At 38.2% G+C, this 25,108-nt stretch overlaps 1 protein-coding gene across 5 annotated transcripts in view; it reads right to left on the bottom strand.

Moving 5' to 3' along the window:
* Window positions 1-739: 739 nt before the first annotated feature.
* Window positions 740-25,108, bottom strand: part of LOC126159803 (zinc finger protein 729-like) — a 119,180-nt gene continuing 94,811 nt past the window's right edge. For 2 of the 5 annotated variants that reach the window (XM_049916591.1, XM_049916592.1), the window contains exon 6: window positions 741-4,340. In XM_049916591.1, the coding sequence (XP_049772548.1) occupies window positions 1,913-4,340 (2,428 nt within the window). In that variant the 3' untranslated portion in view covers window positions 741-1,912. Of the gene's footprint in view, window positions 4,341-6,826; window positions 7,287-25,108 lie in introns of those variants that run through there. The other 3 variants (XM_049916593.1, XM_049916597.1, XM_049916595.1) reach the window with 3 other exon arrangements.

Here is a 25,108-nt window from a genome sequence, read left to right on the forward strand (position 1 = left end):
CCTTGTTTTCAGCCATTCCCAGTACCAGCACAGCAAGACCATTTTGGTTAGTGTTACAAGGCCAGATCAGTCAATCATCTAGACTGTGGCCCCTGCAACTACTGAAAAGGCTGCTGCTCCTCTTCAGGAACCACACGTTTGTCTGGCCTCTTAACAGATACGTCTCTGTTGTGGTTACACCTATGGTACAGCTATCTGTATCGGTGAGGCATGCAAGCCTCCCCACCAAAGGCAAGGTCCATGGTATCATGAGAAAGATGGAGTAAATGAAATCACATCACTACAAAGTCTCATAGCTAAAGTGTAGCAAAACAGCCGGCCGCGGTGGTCTAGCGGTTCTGGCGCTGCAGTCCGGAACCGCGGGACTGCTACGGTCGCAGGTTCGAATCCTGCCTCGGGCATGGGTGTGTGTGATGTCCTTAGGTTAGTTAGGTTTAAGTAGTTCTAAGTTCTAGGGGACTTATGACCTAAGATGTTGCGTCCCATAGTGCTCAGAGCCATTTTTTGTAGCAAAACAGAACAGTGCCAATCACTTAATTGTAATTATCACCAGTTGTTACGCGGATGATGGGACATACTAAAGCACTTTTACCAATAACAAATAGGTAGGGAATCAAAAATAAAAACAATCGTTCTGAAATTAAAAATGAAGCATAAGTACAGATTTCCTAAAACGTCATGTTTATTTACACAAATTAAGAAAAATATTTAGAATGGAAACATCTTTGAATATAACACAAGGCATTTAGTACTCATGCCCGCAGCTCTCCCATGTGTTGTTCTTGTGTATACAAATACATGGAATCAATCTGTAACACCTAATGTTTGTTTTCCAATTTCATTTTGTGTATAACTTACACAGTATTACATGGTGAACAAATAATTAGGAGCTTTGGTGCATAACAGTCAACTAGGTGAATGGCACCAGATGGGAGGCCCATTATGATATGGGCTGCTTTGGGACATCTGGTAATAATTTAAGGCAACATGACAGTTGCAGACTATGTCATCTTTATTGGAACTACAAGGATTCTTTCATGACTGATGTGCTCTCCCATAGTGAAGGCAGCTTTCAGCAGGATAACTGTCCATGTCATGTGCAGAACGACTCCACAGTGGCCTGAGTAGCATGGTAACTAACACTGATGTCTCGACCACACCATTTTGCGGATTTGAATGTGTGGAATACAACTGGTGCAATATACATCCAGAGACATGAAAACAATGTGTCAAGTCCATTTCATGTAGAACTGTCGATGTATTGTGTTCCAAATGTGGACAAACATGCTAGTAAGCAGGTTGCTATATTTCTTGTTAAGTTTACTAATGCAGAATTAGTAACAACAGAACATAAATGCACACACTATTAATAATATATATACCAAATGACTTGAGAAAACATACCTGAGTAAAATAATTGCCATAATTATGTTTCTCCAGTGATGAGTTTACTAGCCTGAGTGAAAGAAATGCTATAAATACATTCTTGCTCTCGCTATTTCTAAAATGCAGAGCTACAAGTACTACATTTCGTATAACAAGCAGGAAGTCATCACATTTTCTTGGCCTTCTACTGAATATTGCATGGTACTTATGATTACTGAAGAAGGTAAGGATTTATCACAATTCACAATCTTTTTGTCTCAATATTGACTGGGAAAAGCTGTAGTGTTAATGACAAAAACATATTTGATTCATGTTTCAGGAGTATTTACTAATAGAATTTCTTGACATCTCGATCTGCTGATATGGACTTTTATATTGACACATTATCTGTTGCCACTCTATAGTACGTATCATTGCACACTTTTTTTTCTAACACATTTTAATGTTATTTCACAGGCATTACAATTTATTGTCCCCCTGTTACATCCATTATTTTACAGGCCTTGAGGGCACAAACCAGGAAAACCTATTTGCGTAAACAAACACTTACTTGTATTTTATTTCTTATGTGAGGTAATGCATGTGTCTTGGGAGTACCCAATAAAGTGAAACTTTTGGCACAGATACCACATTTGTGATGTCCCCTTCCAATGTGTTCTAATGCATGTGTCTTGAGACTGCCTGCCTGAGTAAAAGATTTCCCACACATCTCACATTTGTGAGGTTTCTTTCCAGTGTGAATTAATAAATGTTTCTTGAGACTGCCTGCCTGAGCAAAAGATTTCCCACACATCTCACATTTGTGAGGTTTCTTTCCAGTGTGAATTAATTCATGTGTCTTGAGATTGCGTGCCCTATTAAAAGATTTCCCACAAGTCTCACATTTGTGAGGTTTATTTCCAGTGTGAATTACATTTTGTGCCTTGAGATGGCATAACATACTAAAAGATTTCACACAAATCTCACATTTGTGGGGTTTTTCCTCAGTGTGAATTAATGTGTGTCTTTTGAGACCGCCTACTCCAGCAAAAGATTTCCCACAAATCTCACATTTGTTAGGTTTCTTTCCAGTGTGAATTAATTCATGTGTCTTGAGCTGGTGGGACAAAGTAAAACATCTCCCACAAAACTCACATTTGTGAGGTTTCTGTCCAGTGTGAATTAATAAATGTAACTTAAGATTGCCTGCCTGAGCAAAAGATTTCCCACACATCTCACATTTGTGAGGTTTCTTTCCAGTGTGAATTAACCTATGTGTCTTGAGATTGCGTGCCCTATTAAAAGATTTCCCACAAGTCTCACATTTGTGAGGTTTATTTCCAGTGTGAATTACATAGTGTGCCTTGAGATGGCATAACCTACTAAAAGATTTCACACAAATCTCACATTTGTGGGGTTTTTCCCCAGTGTGAATTAATGTGTGTCTTTTGAGACCGCCTACTCCAGCAAAAGATTTCCCACAAATCTCACATTTGTTAGGTTTCTTTCCAGTGTGAATTAATTCATGTGTCTTGAGCTGGTGGGACAAAGTAAAACATCTCCCACAAAACTCACATTTGTGAGGTTTCTGTCCAGTGTGAATTAATAAATGTAACTTGAGATTGCCTGCCTGAGCAAAATATTTCCCACACATCTCACATTTGTGAGGTTTCTTTCCACTGTGAATTAATCCATGTATCTTGAGATCGCCTGACCTAACAAAAGATTTCCCACAAATCTCACATTGGTGAGGTTTCTTTCCAGTGTGAATTAATCCATGTATCTTGAGATCGCCTGATCTAGCAAATGATTTCCCACAAATGTCGCATTTGTGTGGTTTCTTTCCAGTGTGAATTAATGTGTGTTTCTTGAGATAGCATAACACAGTAAAAGATTTCCCACAAAACTCACATTTGTGAGGTTTCTGTCCAGTGTGAATTAATAAGTGTAACTTGAGATTGCCTGCCCGAGCAAAAGATTTCCCACACTGCTCACATTTTTGAGGTTTCTTTCCAGTGTGAATTAATCCATGTCTCTTGAGATCGTCTGACCTAACAAAAGATTTCCCGCAAATCTCACATTTGTGAGGTTTCTTTTCAGCGTGAATTAATTCATGTCTCTTGAGATTGTTAGACGAAGATAAACACCTTCCACAAATCTCACAATTATGAGGTTTCTTTACAGTGTGAATTAATGTTTGTGTATTGACATGACTTGACTGAGCAAACGATTCCCCACGAATCTCACATTTGTGGGATTTCTTTCCGATGTGAATTACTTTCTCTCTCTTGAGATGATGTGACCTACCAAACAAGTTGCCACAATTACCATATTTGTCGGTTCTGTTTGCAGTAATTAGATCAGCCTGGGCACTGAAATTAACAGCTGTCGATAAATTTCCATAATCAACTGTTTTCTCTGCATCATTTGTCATGTGTGTGTTAAACATGTCATTAGAGGACTTCTTTGAAGCTTTCCAAGTTTCCTTACATGAAGACTGCTCATTGTGTTGTGTAGCAGAAATGTCTGGCAAACAATCCAAGAAGATACTGCTTTGATGCTCATCAATATAGCCATATTTTTCATGGTTGCCAGCAATTAAGACATGATAATTCTCACTCATTCTTAAATGTTTTTTCAAACTAACATTACTGTGAAATACCTCACCACACCACTTACAAACATACAAAGGTGGTTGTGTGCCATCCATGTGCATAAACACATGCATTATGAGTCTGTATTTTGAAGGAAAGCTCTGTTGGCAGGAATTACAGCTATATACATGAAATTCCCTTTCCCTCGTACTACAGTCATATCTGGTGGCAACTGAGCATTCCTTATCAACAGTCACATCTTCTGTATAGGTACGAAACTCGTGTGTTGACTTCTCCATGTCTATCACAAACTCATCCTGTGTATGGTGACATGTTTCTTCACATGATACTTCACACCTCCCACCAGCACTCTGAGTCAATCTGAAGAGTGAGGAGCAGAATGTTACATAATGATATATATACAACAAAGAAACAATATTTGAGTGTCCATAAATACAGTACTATAGGCCAGAGGTCACAAAAGTGCATATGAAATTACATATTTAGTAACTAGTGATTTAAAGTTATGAAGTTCCACCAGAAGGAAAGAACTGATAAGGTAAAAGTGGTTTAAAACGAAAATAACCAGAACAAATTCAATTACGATTAATCTGAGTAACTGACAACTTGATTTGAAATTTGAGATCAGAATTAAAATAATTTCACGTGTTACAATCTTTTTAAAATACAGTGCTACAAGTTAATGGTCTACACCAATTTATTAAATGTATCAAAAAATGTATCAGTTACATGTTATCATTCAATATTCGTAAGTTCAAGGCATTTCAGATTCAATTAAGAGAAATAATTTTTAATTGTTCCTTTTCCACTATCTTAGCTCTGTAACTGCCTTTTCTTTGTTTTGCAGTATCACCTGTGGAAATGATAAATTTATTTCACCTAGTAAAGAGATTTTTTTGTTTGATTCCCAATGAGTCAAGAACTAGTGCAAGCTTCAATATTTTGATTAGGTATCTAGTATGGATGTTAATTAGGTGGATAAAGACTGTTCATGAACAAGAATCAATGTCACAGCAATCAAGGGAAAAAAAATTTGCAAACTGATAAATGAATGTGAATGGCACACTTGAAGATGGTTTTAATCGAAGACTGTTTTTGGCACTACAATTTATATGAAGCTTTGCACAAATGGAAATACCGTCTGAAAGGATGGAAATGGTTGTAAATTTTCCAGTACATTTTTGAAAATTTTTACGTCTTCCCAACATCTGGTCACCTGCCATTGCAGAACACCATTGACTGAAGGACACACACATAAATGGCCACTTGATCACCCATTAGACACTGCTGGCACATATTGAGTGGCAGTTATAACAGTTGATGCATAAGATACCCCGTAGTATCTGGGTCCCATTATTCCACCTGCAGATAACCCTTTCCCACAGATCAGAACTGTGATGCCTTTCAGGTCTGCAGTATGTGCAGCATGTTGGAAATGAAATATTACGAACTACTGAAGGTGTGTATGCTCCAGTATTTTCTTTTGTTCTGACTGTAACTTTTGACTTTTTGCATTGTGTTGGGTATATACTTTTGTTTGACCTTGTTCTGGTAAATTTCGAGTGTTTCTAAACTCGTAATTGGGACCACACGATTTTATAACGTAACTTCTATCACGGCGTGTGTCAGATTCTACAAGTTGACAACTGAATCACTAAATATTGTAATTTCTTTTTAACTCAATTAGATACAACATAGGAAAGTGAAGTAACTGAATATTAATAATAAAGAAAGAAATCGAAAAAATATGCAAGTAAGATTTCAAAGAAATACCTTTCTGTGTCTCAAAGTACTAGAAATAAAACTTCCAATTAAAATTTTATGCTATGCCAGTCAACCGTAAACAAACCAGTATAAGAAAGAGAATCTGTTGGAATGTTTAACAATAAATAAATTTCGATGTTAATTATGTATTAATTATTTTGAGACCTCCATGTAAGCATTGTGTAGGTACTGCGTACTTGTCTAATCTTTACTGCATAACAATTTTTGTGGCAGGTATAATCATAAACTATTCATGCAGTGTTGACTGAAGTGCACATATATTTTATGAACATACTACAGCCTGGTCAGTAACACTGATAATGGTTTACACTACATATGTTAAAAATTTTGTGAGTATAGCTCTTAGCTCCACTTTATTTCTTCGTTGTCTCGATTCTCAAACCAAAGAGCTGTCATTATGAACAAAAACCCTTTACTAAATTCTGTCTATCCAGCAGGTACCCCTCTATCCAACAACTAGTCAAGTCGGGGGACTAATAGGACTTTGCTGTCTTTATTCGGTCTTTCTGCAGAAACTGGTTGCAAAGTGCCATTGCATATATAGGCTAGTATTACGATGTGGTCGCCACTCCCAAAGACTCCCCCCTCCCCAACCCCCAGGACAGAATTAGTGCACTGCAACTGTCTGTGTCCTGTGTAATCCACGGGAAAGTGTGAATGTCTGCAAATTTTTGTAACCTGTCTAACTGATGTGGAATGTGGGGACCAGCCCAGTATTCACCTAGTGGGATGTGGAGAACTGCCAAAAACAACATCCAGGATGGCCAGCACACCAGCCCTTCATAGTTAATCTGACAGGCAGATTCGATCTGGGTTCAGCACACCGACCTGAATCCAGGAAGCAGTGCATTAGTGTGGTCTCGGCTACACTGGCAGGTGATTCCTTACATTACTGTGAATATATTACATCTAGTTTCAATTATTAAGGAAAGATTGTCAATGCATTTGATGCCAAACTTGGAGATGGCTGTGAATACAAGCAAGCCTATTAAAGCTTTTATCTCAAAATCATCATGATGCCGAGAAGGTATGTTCTTTTGAACATTTTAATATTATCAACATTCTGTTTCATCACTGTTGAATCTCATGTAAAACACCTTGAGCGAAAAGTACACCTGATTTCTTGTTCAATGTCTCAAGTTCGACCCAACGCTTCACCACTAAGTCACAGGGCAGGAATCTGCAAAGCAATGTTATATTGTCTAGCGCAAACATTGCTTAGGTTGTGCATTTGTCCATTTGAAAGAGTTTCCCCTACCATAAAAGCAGGAATCATGTTGACATGACTATGTCCTTTGTTATCATAATCATTTCCATCACCACCACCACCACCACCCAGACCCTCTTCTGAATTTGTATCACCAATTTCCATTGTGTAATCTCGATGAATATTACTGTCAACCAGAACATAATCATTTATCCGAAATATACGTTGAAGTACGGTTCTCTTACTCTCAGAACTCATGGATGATGATGATGATGATTGGTTTGTGGAGCACTCAACTGCACAGTCATCAGTACCTGTAAAAAGTCCAAAGTTTTACACACTCTATTTTCTTACACAGTCAAATGTAGCCAGTCACAGATGATGATGATGATGATGATGATGATGATGAAATGAAAACAATGCAAACACTTGGTCACCAGGCAGAGAAAGTCACCAACCCAACAAGGAATCAATCCCGGAACCCCATGATCTAGAAGCAGCAATGCTACTAGACCACAAGCTGCAGACAGAACTCTTGGAGAATAATACGTCTGTTCAGGCTAGTTTGAATGGTTAGAGAGACGTGGAACACTCTGCATATTGTAAAAGACAGTGACAGCAGGCACCATAGTTATTACACTGTAATAACAACAATAAACACAAGCTGTTGATAAAAATCCCTGCTGAGTATCAATCATGTAGTATATTTGCAAGACATCATAGCAACTTTATTATGAATCTACTGAGGAAAAAAATTGTCGGAGCAGCACCATGTTTTCATGACAAGATGTCAACACAAGGCATTTCAAGTGATTATAATTAAACTGACAGTGCTGTGGGCTCTACACTTTGCAGGATGCTGTAACATTGTAGGCTGTTGATTAACTGATGTCCTCACCAAGTATGCTGAAAAATAATTTTTCACTTTCCGCCACCATGTGAAAATATGGCGCTATAAGCAGTGAAAATGAGGTATCAGTGCAGGAAAAGAGGAGAAACGATCTGACCAATGATAATGGTTGTTCTAATAACGTTTATTAGGATATGATCAGATGTTACATGTTCAAAATGGTCTACTGACTCTGCAACATGCTGATCCATGACATGACATGTTTAACAGTTGCCTACAGCATATCCAGTGTAATAAAATTGGCTGTCATCATATGATATCCTTCTGATCACGTATATCTGGATACATCCGCAATAAATCTTTCATATATCCCAACATCCACATGTTGCATGAATTTAGGTCAGGGGATCTCGAAGGCCACATATCTTTCAACTACCTAGATATAATGCGGATGATAACGAAGGTTTCATGAAACCAATCATTCATTCAACAACTGACATATCATGCTACCCCATCTCACATCAAAATAATGTCGCAGACACTGTTGTGTTCTTGAAATGCTGGAATCACGTAACATAACAAAATCCTTATAAAGTTCAGATGTCACTGTACACCTAAGAGCTGCATGACATGATATTATCTGCAAAGAACACAGACTGAGAATGAAGGGGCTTGTGAAATCACACCACACTGTCACATAAGCTGATTGCAGTGGGTGTTCCAGCACAAGATTTGGGAGGACAACCCCATATGTGACAGTTCTGTGCATTCACAGCCACATGCAGAGTAAAATATGCCTTGTCCATCCAAAGAATATTCCCCAGCCAACAGTCACTCATTACCATGCATGCCAAAAATGAAAGCAAAGTCACAGTGTTGTAGCCCATCTTGGGGCTTCTACAGCAGCACATTCTGAGCCTTGTAGAGATGTGTGTGTGTGTGTGTGTGTGTGTGTGTGAGATAGATAGAGAGAGAGAGAGAGAGAGAGAGAGAGAGAGAGAGAGAGAGAGAGAGATCCTATGACCACTATAGCACTTACTACAGAATTTGAGGCATCTGCTTTATGGTCAGCTGTAGCTAAAAGCAACTTCACCAACTGATATTGGAATCTGCTGCAAGACTCAATTCACCTATTTCTTCAAATATCTTGATTGTGTTCAACACATTTATTGACATGGGGCCTCTTCTCAGCCATTTATTTCAGTAATATTCCTCCAACGCAGTGCCACTGTTCTGATAAAACAACTGTACCACCAGTGCATGGCGTTTCTTGTCAATAGCCACCTCATTTCATATGGAAGGCTTAAACATTCTTAACTAGGGTGTATACTTGGACAAGAAAAAATTGCCTGGATTTACCAGTTAGAAACGCGTTTTCTAGGGTGAAAAACGTTTTACTGGGTAGGAAGTACATTTTCCCATGTCAAAAGATGGTATCATTTCCCTAGGAGCTGTAAACCTCCTTTGAATGGTTATGGATTTATAAACCTGTGTAGAACTTTGTGGCAGTTTAGGAATCTCAACTTAGCAAAATCAAAGCATTTTTGAAATATCTTCGATGCATGGAAACATGTACACTACAAACTTTCGTATCACGAAAGTACGAACACGAAATCCTCCAATTACATCACAGTAGCTTCCAAAGCACTGAAATCAAGATTGTGACGTGCTTTTGTCAGCAAAGCATAGCTCATGTCACATGATCTCACCATAGATGACAGCAAATATTCAGTGCATAGGAAACGATGTAGTCAGCCAATGACAACATGAATGTTAAGCCATGCAAACAAACAAACGGAAGAAGTTAATGGTTTAAATTAATATACATCAGTACAACTACATATATAATATTGACTTTCGAAAAGCTTTTGTTGTTTTTCCGAGAGTGTGATTAGGCTGGACTCTAAGAGCATATGCTTCAATTCTAGCAGATTTAAATTTCTATATTTATTATAAATTTCACTAATGTGCACTGGACACTTCGTGGGTTACGTGGCTGAATACATGTTCTGTAGAGCACTTTGACTTTTCCCATAGTGAAGCCAGTTACATGTGAAATCGAGAACTTGCGTCGTCGCTCTTGTTTTTGAAAGGAAACTATACTTTCTGCCAGTATTACTGCTTAATCTGTAATCAATGAAAGGACTATAATAATTATGAAAGACTAAACCCGAAACTAGGTCATTTTATGTGTGTCTTATCTTTTCAAGATATATGATACGCTAGTGTGCCGCCAACATTTTAAATTATGGCATAAATGGCTGGTCTTATGGGCCCAAAATTTTTACACATGACTGGTCCTAAGCGTTAAGTCTTGAAGGAAAATATAATGCTCCATGATTTAAGAAATTCATCACACATTCTGACACGCATCATCATCTTGCATAAAAGGAAATTTACTTTGAAAGGAACACCTCTGAAACCAACATTCGCGATATTTCACCGCGTCCTGTTAGAATTGTAACCAGTTGTGACGTTACTCATCAAAATGAGTCCAGGAATGAGACATACTGAAAGCAGTTTGTTGTTACAAAATATTGTAGAATTTTTAACATTGCTGTCGGCAGATGCCTGTATGTGCACTCGTTTTGTTGTTTTGAATGGCGCATTTTCTTTGCAACAAAAGATTTATTTCGCTGATGTTCCCTCGTTTATGTTTTATTGCTACAGTATTATTCTGCAGTGGCGGGCTAAACTAAAATATTTTATTAGTGGATCAGTTCTTAGCCATCAGAATTACAGAAATTAAACTGAAAAATAAAGTAATAAAAAAATTACTGGATCTGAGCAGGTCCGAGTTCTTTTTGTGTGGCTATATTAAAGACAAGATGTACAGCAGTAACCCCAAAACCATTGTTGAGCTGAAAACTGACACTCCGGTGGTCATCGACGACATTGATGTTCCTACACTTCAGTGAGTATTGCAGAATTTTGCTATTTGACTGTGCCACATCATCAACAATGATGGCAGGCATGTCGAACATGTCATGCCCTAAATCCGGATTTCTGTAGTTAAGTTTACATGTTGAATAAAGTGTGTCAACGCTGTAGTTGGTAACTGATTTACCATTTATTATATAGTTCAATAATTTTAACCTTGTATGTTTGCTAGGTGACAGATTGGGCACTGGGATGCATATCCGTCACTGCAACCTGTCTTTTGACTGAGCAATTCAATTACGTGTCTTGGTGTGGTTTTCTGCCCAAGTTAAGAGTGAGGTTATTATTTCCTTTGTCATAATTCATAGAAAGTTGAAATCACTGTGAATGTTTATCATCCTTTCCCCCCCAGTAACCCTCTCTCTTTCACTTCTCGTTCTTTCATGTAAACAATTTGTAGTAAAAAGAAAAATTAAGGGACTACTGATTGAAGCTTTCCGCTTTTGGTGGATTTCTTTACTGGAGAGTGTACATCATCCATGTACACATACTTTAGAACCATATACTCTAAATGTCTAAGTAGTGTACAGTCCTTGCCTGGTGTCATATTACACTACATTACATCAATACGTGTTCCACATATCATGAATATGACATTTTGCAATGTGGAACTTGTGAGTTTCAGTCTACATTTCTTTACACAATGAATTGTTTTTAACAATTACTATTTCATATTTAAAAATTCATCTACTGAGTAGACAATGTTGTCATTCATAAATTCTTGATTTGTTTTTAGATGCTTGTTAGCTATCTGTCAGACTGTTAATGGTACCTGGTAAATGATCAAACAATTTTGCAGCAGCACAATTCATCTCTATCTGTGCCAAAGTCAGATTTAGCCCACTGCACTTTGCTGTTACTTTTGAACTGTGATTTGTCATTAATAACATATTCTGTAAGTGAATGTACGTACTGTGAATGTACTGTGGATATTTCCAGTTTCTTAAATAAGTGTCTACGAGGTGATCTTGTGTGTTCTCCAGCTATTATTCTGATTATACGCTTTTGTGCAATGAATACTTTTTCTCTTAATGATGAGTTAATTTACAGATATGTTTGTCACCAAAATTTGCTATAACCCTAATAGTGTAAGATGTTGAACTGAAATGTTTCATCAACTGATTGATGTGCTTCTCCAAATTAATTTCTCATCAATACACACTCCCAGAAATATCGAATATCCTGCTTAGCAACAGATTTCTGTTCAAAATGTACATTTATCAATGGTATTATGCCATTTACTGCACAGTACAGTATATACTGTTTACTCAGAATTTATTGTGAGACTATCTGCAGGCAACCACTTAATTCCCTGAAAGACACAATTCACAATTTCCTCAGCTAATTATTGTTTCTTGGGTGTGATTACTGTACTATCAGAAAGAGAACTAGCTTTGCATTTTCATGAATGTGGAGTGCCAAGTCATTAACATGCATTATGAAAAATATGAGGAATAGAACTGAAGACTGTGGAACACCATTCTTGACACCTCTTCATTTAGAATACTGCTGCCTTTTGCACACTATCTCTACTGTTAATTTCAACCTTCTGCATTCTTCCACTTACATAATTATTAATTAAACCGGTCATGCATGTCCTTCCTACAACAGGATTTTAGTACTCTGTTGGAAGTGCTATGAATTCCATGAAAGCTTTTTACTTTGAGTGAATTTATTATTTTCCTAATTTCAGTTAGAGGTGGGTTGAATTTCAATTTTATCAAATTGCATAGGTATTGCTTCTTCCCTGTACAAACTGTTATTTCCTAATGAACGACTGGATCCTATTTTCTCTACAACATTTACAACATGATTATTGAAATTACTTCTTACTTCTGTTTTTTGTTAAACTTTTCATCGAGTTTGATAGGAATACACTCTTCCTGTTATTTCGACTGTCCTGTTTCGACTGTCCCAAATCGTTTTAATTTTATTGTCAGAGGTGCTAATTCAAGACATAATGCACACACTTCTTGACTTTTTAATACCTTTTCTTAATACAGTGCAACAGTTTTTGTGATGTTTGGCTCTTTCTGGACAATTACTCCTTCTGGCTGTAAAATAAATTTCGATTTTCTGTATACAACATATTTTTATCTCTTTAATAAGGCACAGCTTTTTAGATTGTTTCTTAAGATTACATTTTGATGTTTCCTTAGGGAAATTATTTTCGCATTACATTTGAAATTAGCATCAGGTTCCTTGTAGATCTCATCCCATTCTGTTGCTAGCTTTGCAATTGTTAAATAGAATGCTCTGTTTTGGAGTACTGCTTTGAACTACTTGCATGGAACTATGTCATATAGAATAACTAGCTGTGCATCATGATCATAAGGACCCTTCTCCAAGGGAAAAGTATTTATTTGATAAAATTTATATTCAATCTATAAAATCTCTCTCTGAGTGCTGCTTTCCTGCACTACCCATGCAGCAAAATAACTAACTGATGTCAAATTGAAAGATCCAAGTAATACTTCAAGGTTCCCCTTTCTATCACATTCTTTCAGATAATCTACATTGACAACCCCAACGAACAATAATTGCTTCTCTCTGAGCGCCAGATGGCTCAATAAAGGATCAAAGTATTTCAGAAACCGTTGAAAATTTCTGAATGGAGACCTACACACAGCTACAATTATAAAAGTGCCATTTAGTTTAAGCTCACAGGCACATGCGTCTGCATGTTGCTCTAAGCAACATTTTTCTTAGTTTCTAAATTTTTCATAGATCTGCTTGACAGACAGTAGGTGCTTCATCTCAAGTACAGTACTTTCAACCCATCATTGCTTTTTGAAGCTTGTTGCATGTTGTTCATTGCACTATTTTGTTTGAGCCACATCTGATCGAAATAAATATTACGGAAACGATTATTTCTTTCCGTGATGCTGTGAATTTTTCTACAAGAAATAGCAATATTTACTACAGTATCAGATCCTCCATCGGAGTGCATCTTTCATCATTGTATGTGTATGCCAAAGGTTTCCGAATTCTTCCACTTGATAGGTCACCCCCTGTGAAAGCTATCTTACAATTTAAAACCACACCTACATTTTGCCTTGTAGGAAACTCGCCACGGTCCTGAAATTTCAATATACTACAATGAAGGACATCTTTCTAGAGATCTTCCAAATCCATTTCCTGGATTCAGGTTTCCATTGACTGCACTTCTGCAAATATTCTCAATGATTACCAGATACCTATGTTGTTGAAGTGTGCAGAGCTGATAAGATTTTGTCCCTTTTCGCTTTGTCTTAAAGGTCATGAAGAAATTCTTTTAACATGTATATAACACTGTCTGCTGGTTCTGTGTGTTTTGGAACCAAGTCATCTTAACTCAGAAATAAAAACTGCAATACTAATAAATGAAAATGTTTGCTCTCTTAGCAAGCATATGCTTCTGTCCAATGGACACAAGTGAATGATGGGTAGTGAGTGTCAAAAAATCTGCAAAGCCATGTCAGCAGCAGCTTGAATTAAGCAAAGCATTACCATATGACATTGTCTGTCTGGTAACCACTGCTTATTATGCTACTCAGAAAGCACCTGTGGTGGAAATGACCCTGTGGCGAAGGTATGAGCTTAGGGACATGGACCAAGCCAAAATAAGTCAAAGGGTGCTTGTTGGCATTCAAAACATGGAGGGAAGATAAAAGCTGAGAAAACTGGCATATGACCTGCTAAAATAGCATCTATAACGAATGTCACAAATGCGGGCTTGGTTGCTGCTTCCTTTTGGTTAGGTTTGCCGCAATTGAAATTTGGGAGGTGGGGACACAGGTGGGGGAATAGTGGGGACAGACTACCCTGGGGGGGGAGGACAGACTGGCCTCAGGGGGGGGGGGGCGACAGACTGGCCTGGGGGCGGCGACAGACTGGCCTGGGGGCGACAGGCAGAGAGAGTGGAAGGGAGGGAGGGAGGGAGACAGTGGGGAGGGGGAGAGAGAGAGAGAGAGAGAGAGAGAGAGAGAGAGAGAGAGAGAGAGAGACAGGAGGGAGGGAGGGAGGGATGGGGGGGAGGGAGGGAGGGAGGGGGAGAGAGAGAGGACAAGAAGACAGTTATGAGCTAGGGCACGAGGCGCACAGGATGGAATGGAGATATGTAAGGGGAGTTTGGAAGGAAAGGGATGAGAGGACCCAGCTGCCTCCTCCATGTGCTTCTGCTAATTGCACATGTAGCAGCTAATATTCCAATTGCCCTCTGCTCTGCATTTACAGCACGAAAATTCCACTACAGTTGAGATGCATGTGATATTTCACTGGTATCAGCATAAGCATCCAGCCATAATCACCTCCACGCCCATGGCCAGTGCTCCAGCAACTTATAAAAGCGCACACTGTCCTGTGTTCATCACATCTCTGGGCCCATTATGTTATATCACGTTACTACAACTAATATGTATGAAGTGTTGCATTGTTTGAATTGTTTAAAATGCCTGTCCACACAAGGAACATTTAAGAACTGATGTAGCTGCAACTCTTATTATGTTTTGTTACTACTGTATCATTAGCAGGTTGTACTTTCTTTTTTAAAATATCTATGCACAGCACTCTCTCAGCATTTGCATGTTGATAATGACTGATGATAACGTCGACTATGTATTAGAAACAAAAAAGAAATTGCACTGCTAAGCATTTGATTTGCTCTATTCAGTTAATATATTTCTTGTCCGTGGCACGCTGTAATGGGAGTGCTGATGAAGATATTGAAGCATCTTTCTGCTGTTGCTGTGGTATTCCAGAAAATGTAATGGGAATATTGTTGGTAAATATGTGAAGAGCAACTGGCTCTGAGACAATTATCAGCCACTGCACCTAAACGTCCTAAGCCCACAAGCATAGACATATGTAAGATGACGATGATGCCTAGTAATCTATATCTACATGATTACTCTGCAACTCACAACAAAGGGCCTGACAGAGGGTCATGGAACCCTCGTTTTTAATCTACTTCTCTACCATTCCACTCTCACTGTGTGCTGGGAAAACGAACACTTACAACTTTCCATGTGAGCTCTGATACTTCGTACTTTACTATGACAATTTCTCCCTACGTAATGGGCACCAATAAAATATTATCACACTGATGACAAAATTCGTATTTGAAATTTCACGAAAAGTCTTCCCATAGTGAAAAACGCCTTTGTTTTAATTACCATCACCCCAGTTCATGTAGCATATCTATAGCACTCACACCCCCATTTCACGATAACACAAAACGAGCTGTCCTATTTTGAATTTCTTTGATGTCCCACACCACACAGCAATACTCCACAAGAGGGCAGATAAGCATAGTGTAAGCCGTTTCTTTACCAGACCTGTTACGTTTTCAAAGTGGTCTGCCTGGAAATCGGTCTTTTGTTTGCTTTCTCCAGAGCATTATCTACATGAATGTTATGATGTAATTTATTCATAAGTGTAATTCCTACGTATTTAGTTGAGTTCACAGATTTTAGGTTTGTATGATTTATCGTGTGAACGACATTTAGCACATTCGTTTCAGTACTCATGTGGTTGACTTCATACTTTCATCATTTACAGTCAACTGTTATTTTTCACATCATACAGGTATCCTGTCTATCACTTCATAATTCGTTTTGATCATCTGATGACTTTACAATAAGGTAAATGACAGCATAATATGCAAACAATCGAAGAGAGCTGCTCAGATTGTCTCCTAAATCGTGTATGTAGATCAGTGACAAGAGAGGTCCTGCAACACTTACTTGGGAAACGTCAGATATTACTTCGATGACATTCTCAGTTATTACGAACTGTGACCTTCCTGGTACAAAATCATGAATCAGTTCACACAACTAGGATGATGCTCCACAGGCACACAATGTAATTGGATGTCACTTGTGAGGAATTGAGTCAAAAGTCTTCTGAAAATCGAAAATTATGGAATCAATGTAATGTCGTCTGTCCATATCTGTCATTACTTTGTGAGAATAAAGAGCTTGTGTTTCACAAGAATTATGTTTTCCGAATATGTGTTGGCTACTGGTCAATGAATCATGTCTTGAAGGTAATTCATAATGTTCAAACAGATTATATTTTCCAAAATCCTATAGCAAAGCGACTTGGGTCCTAGTGTGACTTGTGCAACTTTCCTGTCTTTGGGTACCGATCTTTCTGCAGTTGAAGAGCTGTATATGACTGCTCAGTATGGAGCTATTGTATCAGCATATTCTGAAAGGAACCTGAATGGTATACAATCTGGACCAGAGGCATTGCCTTTCTTAAGTGTTAAGCTGCTCCACTACATTTACGATACCTACTTCAAAGTTAACTCATGTTGGCAGTTATTCCTTATTAGAATTCTGGAATACTTTGCTTTTCCTGTGAAGGAATTTAGGAAATTCGCTTTCACTAACTCGCTTTAGTAGCACTGTGGTCACTAACTTTACCATTTTTATTACGCAGTGATGGTGTTAATGCACCTTCATTTGTATACTTTACATATAATCAGACTTTCTTTGGGTTTTCTACCAATTTCGAGACAGAGTGTCGTTCTGGAAACTATTAAAAGCCTCTCTCATAGAAGTTTGCGCTAAATTTCGAGCTTCTGTAAAACTTGTGGATTTTGCGTTCTTTTAAATTTAGCATGTGTTTTGTATTGTTTCTGCACCAAAAGTCTGACCTGTTGTGTGTCATTACCACCTCTTATTAATTTATTTGACACGTATTTCTAAGTTATTACTTATTTTGATTTAAACTGCATATGGACTATGTTTAGAAAGAATTATCTGAACGACTGGAAACTGTCTCTTCGGATTGTATCAAGTGAATTTTTATCTGCTTTTTCAGGGGCAAAAATTTTGCATTTATTTTGGTGAGTTTCGATGTTACAGTATTCACTCTTGTGAACTCTTCATGACTCAACAACATTGTGGTCACTAATCACTGTACCTGCTATGTTCCCAGTTTGGTCAGGGTTATCAAGATGTCAAGTATGTTTTCGCAACCATTTACACTTTGAGTGCGCTTCTGAACTCTTTGTTCAAAATAATTTTCAGAGACGCCATTCAGTACGGTTCCAGACGACGTTTTATGCCTACCACTGACATTAAAAATTTATTTTCGCCACTATATCGATGGTAGACTGAAATTCCCACTAACTGTAATTGTACAAGTGGGATACCTATTTGAAATGACACTCAAGTTTTCTATGAACTGTTCACCAACTGTTTCATCGAAGTCACAGCGTAGGTAAAGGGAACTTATTAATTTACTCCTGTTGGTGAGTATAAGCTCCACCCATACTAATCATAATGTGTTGGCTTTCAGTCAGCGTCTTCATTAGTTAAAACGTCCGGCCTGAGAGGCCGTGGTCAATCTGTGAAACTACTACTTCGTAAAGATTTGTTGCCAACTGCGGGCAACAACTTCCGAGTTGAGTCAATGACTGTCTGCCAGGCCAAGCAGGTCCCAACATTGCCTGTCCATGACTTATTTCCAGTATGATAATGAGTTTCACGAACAAACAGAAGGCATGGCTACGGGCAGCCCTCTTAGTCCAGCTGTTGATAATCTTTTCACAGAATTTTTTAAACAGGCACTGCAGTCTGGCAGTAAAAGGCCTTTAAAGTGGTATCGGTATGTGAATGAGACTTTTGTGATACGGAATCGCGGTAAAGAGGAATTGTATAGTTTCTTGGTGTATCTGAATAGTATTAATCCAAAGATACAATTTACTACAGAGAAAAAGAGAAATGTACAATTAAATTTTTTGGACGTATCAGTAATTAAATGGGCAGATGGGAGTCTATGGCATAAAACGTACAGACAAGAAAGACACAGCGGCCATTACCTCCACATGGATTTGAACCATCATCCCAGGCAGAAGAGAAGTGTCATTACACCACTGGTCGAAAGAGCTAATAAAATCTGTGCGCCAGTTTATCCGCAAGATTATCTAAATCATTTGCAAACGGCTGTTAAGAAAAGTGTGTGACAACATTCAGCAAGAACAACTGTCAGCTGGAAAAGTTTTTGTTCCATTTATTTATTAATATATATTACGGACCCTACTGGGAAAGTTCTGGCCAAGTTTCTAGTTGAAACAATCTTTAGACCCACAAAGAAGATTAGTGCATGTAAACGTAGGCTTCTGTGGCCGTTGTCACAGTCAATAAAATTCTTCTGGGTTTGAGGGCATATTGTCAACTATAAAATTCCGACGTTTCGGCGACTACTGCAAGGTGTCTGAGGAAGGGGTCTTGCAACAGTCGCCGAAACGTCGGAATTTTATAGTTGACAATGCGACCTCAAACCCAGAAGAATTTTACTGACCAAGATTAGTGAGTGTTTAAGATCGGCGAAAGATGCACGACACCTCTTAGCAACTCCTAAGGCGTATAAAATTCCGTGTGGCTGTGGGAAGGTTATATTGGAACAAAGATAAGAAGTGTCGATACCCACTAAACCGGACACAAAAGGAACTGTCGACTGGGATGTACCGACAAATCAGCTGTAGCCGAACATGTTTTTAAAGACACTGATCATGAACAATAATTTATTGAGACAAGCGTATTAGCCAGGACATCGATTATTATGCACGTATGTATAGTGAAGCTATAGAGATTCAGGAACACCACAATAATTTCAACAGAAAAGAGGAAGGCTTAAAGTTAGACAGGATATGGTGGTCGACTTTGCATCAACAACGTGACGATCGATTACTTTCAATCGAGAATAATGACATTAGTCAGAGATAGACTTACAGTCGGCCATACGTGACATATGTTGCTGCCCTCTATGCACTCTGTATAATCGGGAAGTCCATGGCCTGGCAGCCATTGTTGACTCACTTCCGAAGATGCTGCCCGCAGTTAGCAACGAAACGTCAGGAAGTAGTAGTTTTACAGACAGACCACAGACCCTCAGCCCGTAACTTTTAATTGAGCACTTGTACTACCTCAAGGGAACGATCTATTTAAATTTCACTACAAGGTAAACTACATCGAACAGAAATGAACACTACACCACCAACTGTATTTCATCTATTCTTTGGGAACATGGTTAGGACCCTTCAAAAATTTCAGCTGAACTTATTTCCATACCTTTATTATGGTTGTATCTACCCTCTTTCGGTGTTGTACTTGCAGCCTTTGAAACTGTAGCCCTTTCTGCACTTATGTGAGACCCTATAACCTAACAAAAGCCCAGTCTCCCCTACACATCCCCAATACGCATGGGCGTGCTTCCTTCGTGTAATTGACTCTTGACCCACTAAGCAGAACCCACGAATCCCCCACCTTTTGGCGCTAGTCGAGGAATGTGCTACTTACACAATTGCGGTTCTAGGCGCTTCAGTTTCGAACCGCGCGACCGCTACGGTCGCAGGTACGAATCCTGCCTCGGGCATGGATGTGTGTGCTGTCCTTAGGTTAGTTAGGTTTAACTAGTTCTAAGTTCTAGGGGACTGATGACCTCTGCTGTTAAGTCCCATAGTGCTCAGAGCCATTTGAATCATTAGATTTGTCTGGGACTCTGATTCAGACCTTCACTCCACTCTGCACCAAGGAACCACTTTCAGTTCTGCCCATGATGCTACAGATGGTGAGCTGCACCTTCATCTCACAAGCAAGACTGGCAGTCTGCACTAGCTAGTCGCCTGAACCAGAGAGAACCTCTTCCAAACCAATGTGGCACATATTGTTAACACCAATGTGAGCTACCACCTACAATGGCTATGCCATGCTTTTCATGGCATCCGGAAGCACCCATTACGCATCTAGTATGCACACAGATTGCACACTGGATTTCTTCCCCTCTTATGCAGTCGTATCTCTAAATGGTGCCATTACACACCTAACATCAGAGCTTCCAATTACCAATAATACTACCCTCTTAGAATGCCCAGTCTTGCACACTGAGAGGTTTCCTCTGGAACATGGCAAGTAACTTCATCTGGCTCATGGATTTCATCAGCCATAGACAGCACCCAAATCTGTTCATCAGGCTAACTGAGCAGGTTCTCCGATTGGAAACATGGTAATTCTTTCACTACCACCCACATGCTGGAATGACTTCCCACTCAACAACAAGTTAGAAGTCAATCTCAGAGTGGGCAGTGCCCAAGGTGACTGCAGCAGTGGACTAATTGGTGGACAACACTGCCTGGAGCTGTGAGCAAAGAATCACTAAATTGATTTACATCTGAACACAGCAATGACTATATCTGTCCATATCAGAATTGGCATGGTAAATACACAGACATATACGAAATATACGAGTTGAAGGCAAGGAACACTGAGAAAATTTAAAATAAGTCACTTCTTATGAAAAGTGTCAGCTCACAGTACTCTAACGTGCTACTGTTGCTACTATGAGAGCTACTACTGGATTGGTCAATCTAAGTACTGCAGGTAACACAAACCAAATGAGTGATGGGATGCAGACAGTGGTTCTATGCACTACACAGTTAATAAAGCGTAGAATGTGCCTGATAAATACACATTTGTGAACAAAAAACGGGATTTGAAGTTAAATAATAATAATAGTCATTATTATTACAATTATTATTATTATTATTATTATTATTATTATTATTATTATTATTATTATTGACTTTTTTTTCTCAGACTTAAGTCTGGTTAAAAATGGAACGTGACGCGGACCTCGGTCAAGCGTGACTTCCTTGTAACTGTATGGTATATGTTATATTGCATTTAGGAACTTTCGGGTAATTGAACATGTATCAATAATTACAGATTTTTGTAGTTGTATATATATGTTTGGCTGTAGCTGTATTGCATTGATGTACTGGTGGATATTGTGAGGTATGACTCCTGTAGTTGATAGTATAATTGGGATAATGTCGACTTTATCCAGATGCCACATGTCCTTTACTTCCTCAGCCAGTTGGATGTATTTTTCAATTTTTTCTCCTGTTTTCTTCTGTATATTTGTTGTGTTGGGTATGGATATTTCAATTAGTTGTGTTAATTTCTTCTTTTTATTGGTGAGTATGATGTCAGGCTTGTTATGTGGTGTTGTTTTATCTGTTATAATCGTTCTGTTCCAGTATAATTTGTATTCATCATTCTCCAGTACATTTTGTGGTATGTACTTGTATGTGGGAACGTGTTGTTTTATTAGTTTATGTTTTATGGCAAGTTGTTGATGTATTATTTTTGCTACATTGTCATGTCTTCTGGGGTATTCTGTATTTGCTAGTATTGTACATCCGCTTGTGATGTGATCTACTGTTTCTATTTGTTGTTTGCAAAGTCTGCATTTATCTGTTGTGGTATTGGGATCTTTAATAATATGCTTGCTGTAATATCTGGTGTTTATTGTTTGATCCTGTATTGCGATCATGAATCCTTCCGTCTCACTGTATATATTGCCGTTTCTTAGCCATGTGTTGGATGCGTCTTGATCTATGTGTGGCTGTGTCAGATGATACGGGTGCTTGCCGTGTAGTGTTTTCTTTTTCCAATTTACTTTCTTTGTATCTGTTGATGTTATGTGATCTAAAGGGTTGTAGAAGTGGTTATGAAATTGCAATGGTGTAGCTGATGTATTTATATGAGTGATTGCTTTGTGTATTTTGCTAGTTTCTGCTCGTTCTAGAAAGAATTTTCTTAAATTGTCTACCTGTCCATAATGTAGGTTTTTTATATCTATAAATCCCCTTCCACCTTCCTTTCTGCTTAATGTGAATCTTTCTGTTGCTGAATGTATGTGATGTATTCTATATTTGTGGCATTGTGATCGTGTAAGTGTATTGAGTGCTTCTAGGTCTGTGTCACTCCATTTCACTACTCCAAATGAGTAGGTCAATACTGGTATAGCATAAGTATTTATAGCTTTTGTCTTGTTTCTTGCTGTCAATTCTGTTTTCAGTATTTTTGTTAGTCTTTGTCTATATTTTTCTTTTAGTTGTTCTTTAATATTTGTATTATCTATTCCTATTTTTTGTCTGTATCCTAGGTATTTATAGGCATCTGTTTTTTCCATCGCTTCTATGCAGTCGCTGTGGTTATCCAATATGTAATCTTCTTGTTTAGTGTGTTTGCCCTTGACTATGCTATTTTTCTTACATTTGTCTGTTCCAAAAGCCATATTTATATCATTGCTGAATACTTCTGTTATCTTTAGTAATTGGTTGAGTTGTTGATTTGTTGCTGCCAGTAGTTTTAGATCATCCATGTATAGCAAATGTGTGATTTTGTGTGGGTATGTTCCAGTAATATTGTATCCATAATTTGTATTATTTAGCATATTGGATAGTGGGTTCAGAGCAAGACAGAACCAGAAAGGGCTTAATGAGTCTCCTTGGTATATTCCACGCTTAATCTGTATTGGCTGTGATGTGATGTTATCTGAATTTGTTTGGATATTAAGTGTGGTTTTCCAGTTTTTCATTACTCTGTTTAGAAACTGTATCAATTTAGGATCTACTTTGTATATTTCCAATATCTGTAGTAACCATGAGTGGGGTACACTATCAAAGGCTTTTTGGTAATCAATGTATGCGTAGTGTAGGGACCTTTGTTTAGTTTTCGCTTGATATGTCACCTCTGTATCTATTATCAGTTGCTCTTTACATCCTCGTGCTCCTTTGGAGCAGCCTTTTTGTTCTTCATTTATAATTTTGTTCTGTGTTGTATGTGTCATTAATTTCTGTGTGATGACTGAAGTTAATATTTTGTATATTGTTGGTAGGCATGTTATGGGGCGATATTTAGCTGGGTTTGCTGTGTCTGCTTGATCTTTAGGTTTCAGATAGGTTATTCCATGTGCAAGTGTATCAGGGAATGTGTATGGGTCTGCAATGTAACTGTTAAATAATTTAGTAAGATGTGAATGTGTTGAGGTGAACTTCTTTAGCCAGTAATTTGCTATTTTATCATTTCCAGGGGCTTTCCAATTGTGTGTAGAATTAATTGCTCGGGTGACTTCATGTTGCAAAATTATCACTTCAGGCATTTGTGGTATCATCTTGTATGTGTCTGTTTCTGCTTGTATCCACCGTGCATGCCTGTTATGTTGTACCGGGTTTGACCATATGCTGCTCCAGAAGTGTTCCATGTCTGTTATGTTTGGTGGATTGTCTATTTTAATGTGTGTGTTATCCATTGTTTGGTAAAATCTCTTTTGGTTTGTGTTGAATGTTTGGTTTTGTTTCCTTCTATTTTCACTTTTTTTGTATCTTCTAAGTCGTTTGGCCAATGCTTGCAATTTCTGCTTTTTTTCATCTAATTGCTCTATTGCTTCTTGTTGTGAGATTTTAGCTAACCTTTTTCGTTTTTTGTCTGATAGTTCATTTCTTATAAATTGTGTTAGCTGTCCGATGTCTTTTCTCAGTTTTTCTATTCTGATCTGTAGCCTGTGTTGCCATGCTGGTTTTGTGGGTTTCTTCTGTGTGTTGGTTTGTTCTGATCTCTGCCTAGTGTGTATATTTAGTGTAGTGAGTGCTCCTATATAAACCAGTAGTTGTAACTCTTCCATAGTTGTGTTTTCATTTATTTTGTTGTGTATCATTGTGTTGATAGTTTTTATTGTTGTTTCGACTTGTGGGTTATTTGGCGGTCTATGCAAGAATGGTCTAATGTCTGTATTTGTGTCTTTGTATTCTATATATGTCAGCTGAAATTTCTCTTCTATATCTAACACATGTGTCTCTTCGTGTTCTATTTGTGCTTGTTCTGGTGGCTGTCTTAAGATTTCGTTTTCCTCTGATTGTTTAATTGATGCGTGTTGGTCTTTGTTTGTTTGCTCTGGGATGTTTGAGTCCATTACTGTGTTTTCTTCTTCTTCTGATTGCACATTATTTTGTTCCAGTATTTGTTGTACTTGTTGTTTGATGTTTTCTAATTCTGACTGGGGTATCCTGTTATTTTTGATTATTACACGGATCTGATCAGCTAGTCGTTGTTCTGTTAAAAATTTTAATTCCGGGTATCTGGTAATAAATGTTGTGTATACTTGTGATCTGTATCCAGTTGTGTTGGTTCCTAGGTTTGTTGCTTGGTAATAACAGAACATGAGGTGTCGATTAACTTCATCTGACCATCTCATCCTCTGTCTTTGTTTTCCTTCTATGGTGGTTGCAGGAAGCATATCCTGCAAAACACCTCTATTTGGATTTAAATCATTTTCCAGTTGGCTAGCAGTGTCGTTACCATTGTGGGCGGGCATAGGGTTCAAGCGTCGTCCCCGACCATGACGGCGCTTGTCCGAGGCTTCTTTAGTTCTGTCCTGAACCAAGTAATCACACTAAAAGGGGGGTTAGCCCTATTAGTGGTTTGTTCTTTTCGTCGCCTTTTACGACTGGCAGAACATACCGGAGGCCTATTCTTTTCCCGGGCCTCCACGGGTTTTATTATTATTATT

Source organism: Schistocerca cancellata, unplaced genomic scaffold, assembly GCF_023864275.1.
Source record: "Schistocerca cancellata isolate TAMUIC-IGC-003103 unplaced genomic scaffold, iqSchCanc2.1 HiC_scaffold_1147, whole genome shotgun sequence".
In the NCBI taxonomy this organism is placed as follows: Eukaryota; Metazoa; Arthropoda; class Insecta; order Orthoptera; family Acrididae; genus Schistocerca; species Schistocerca cancellata.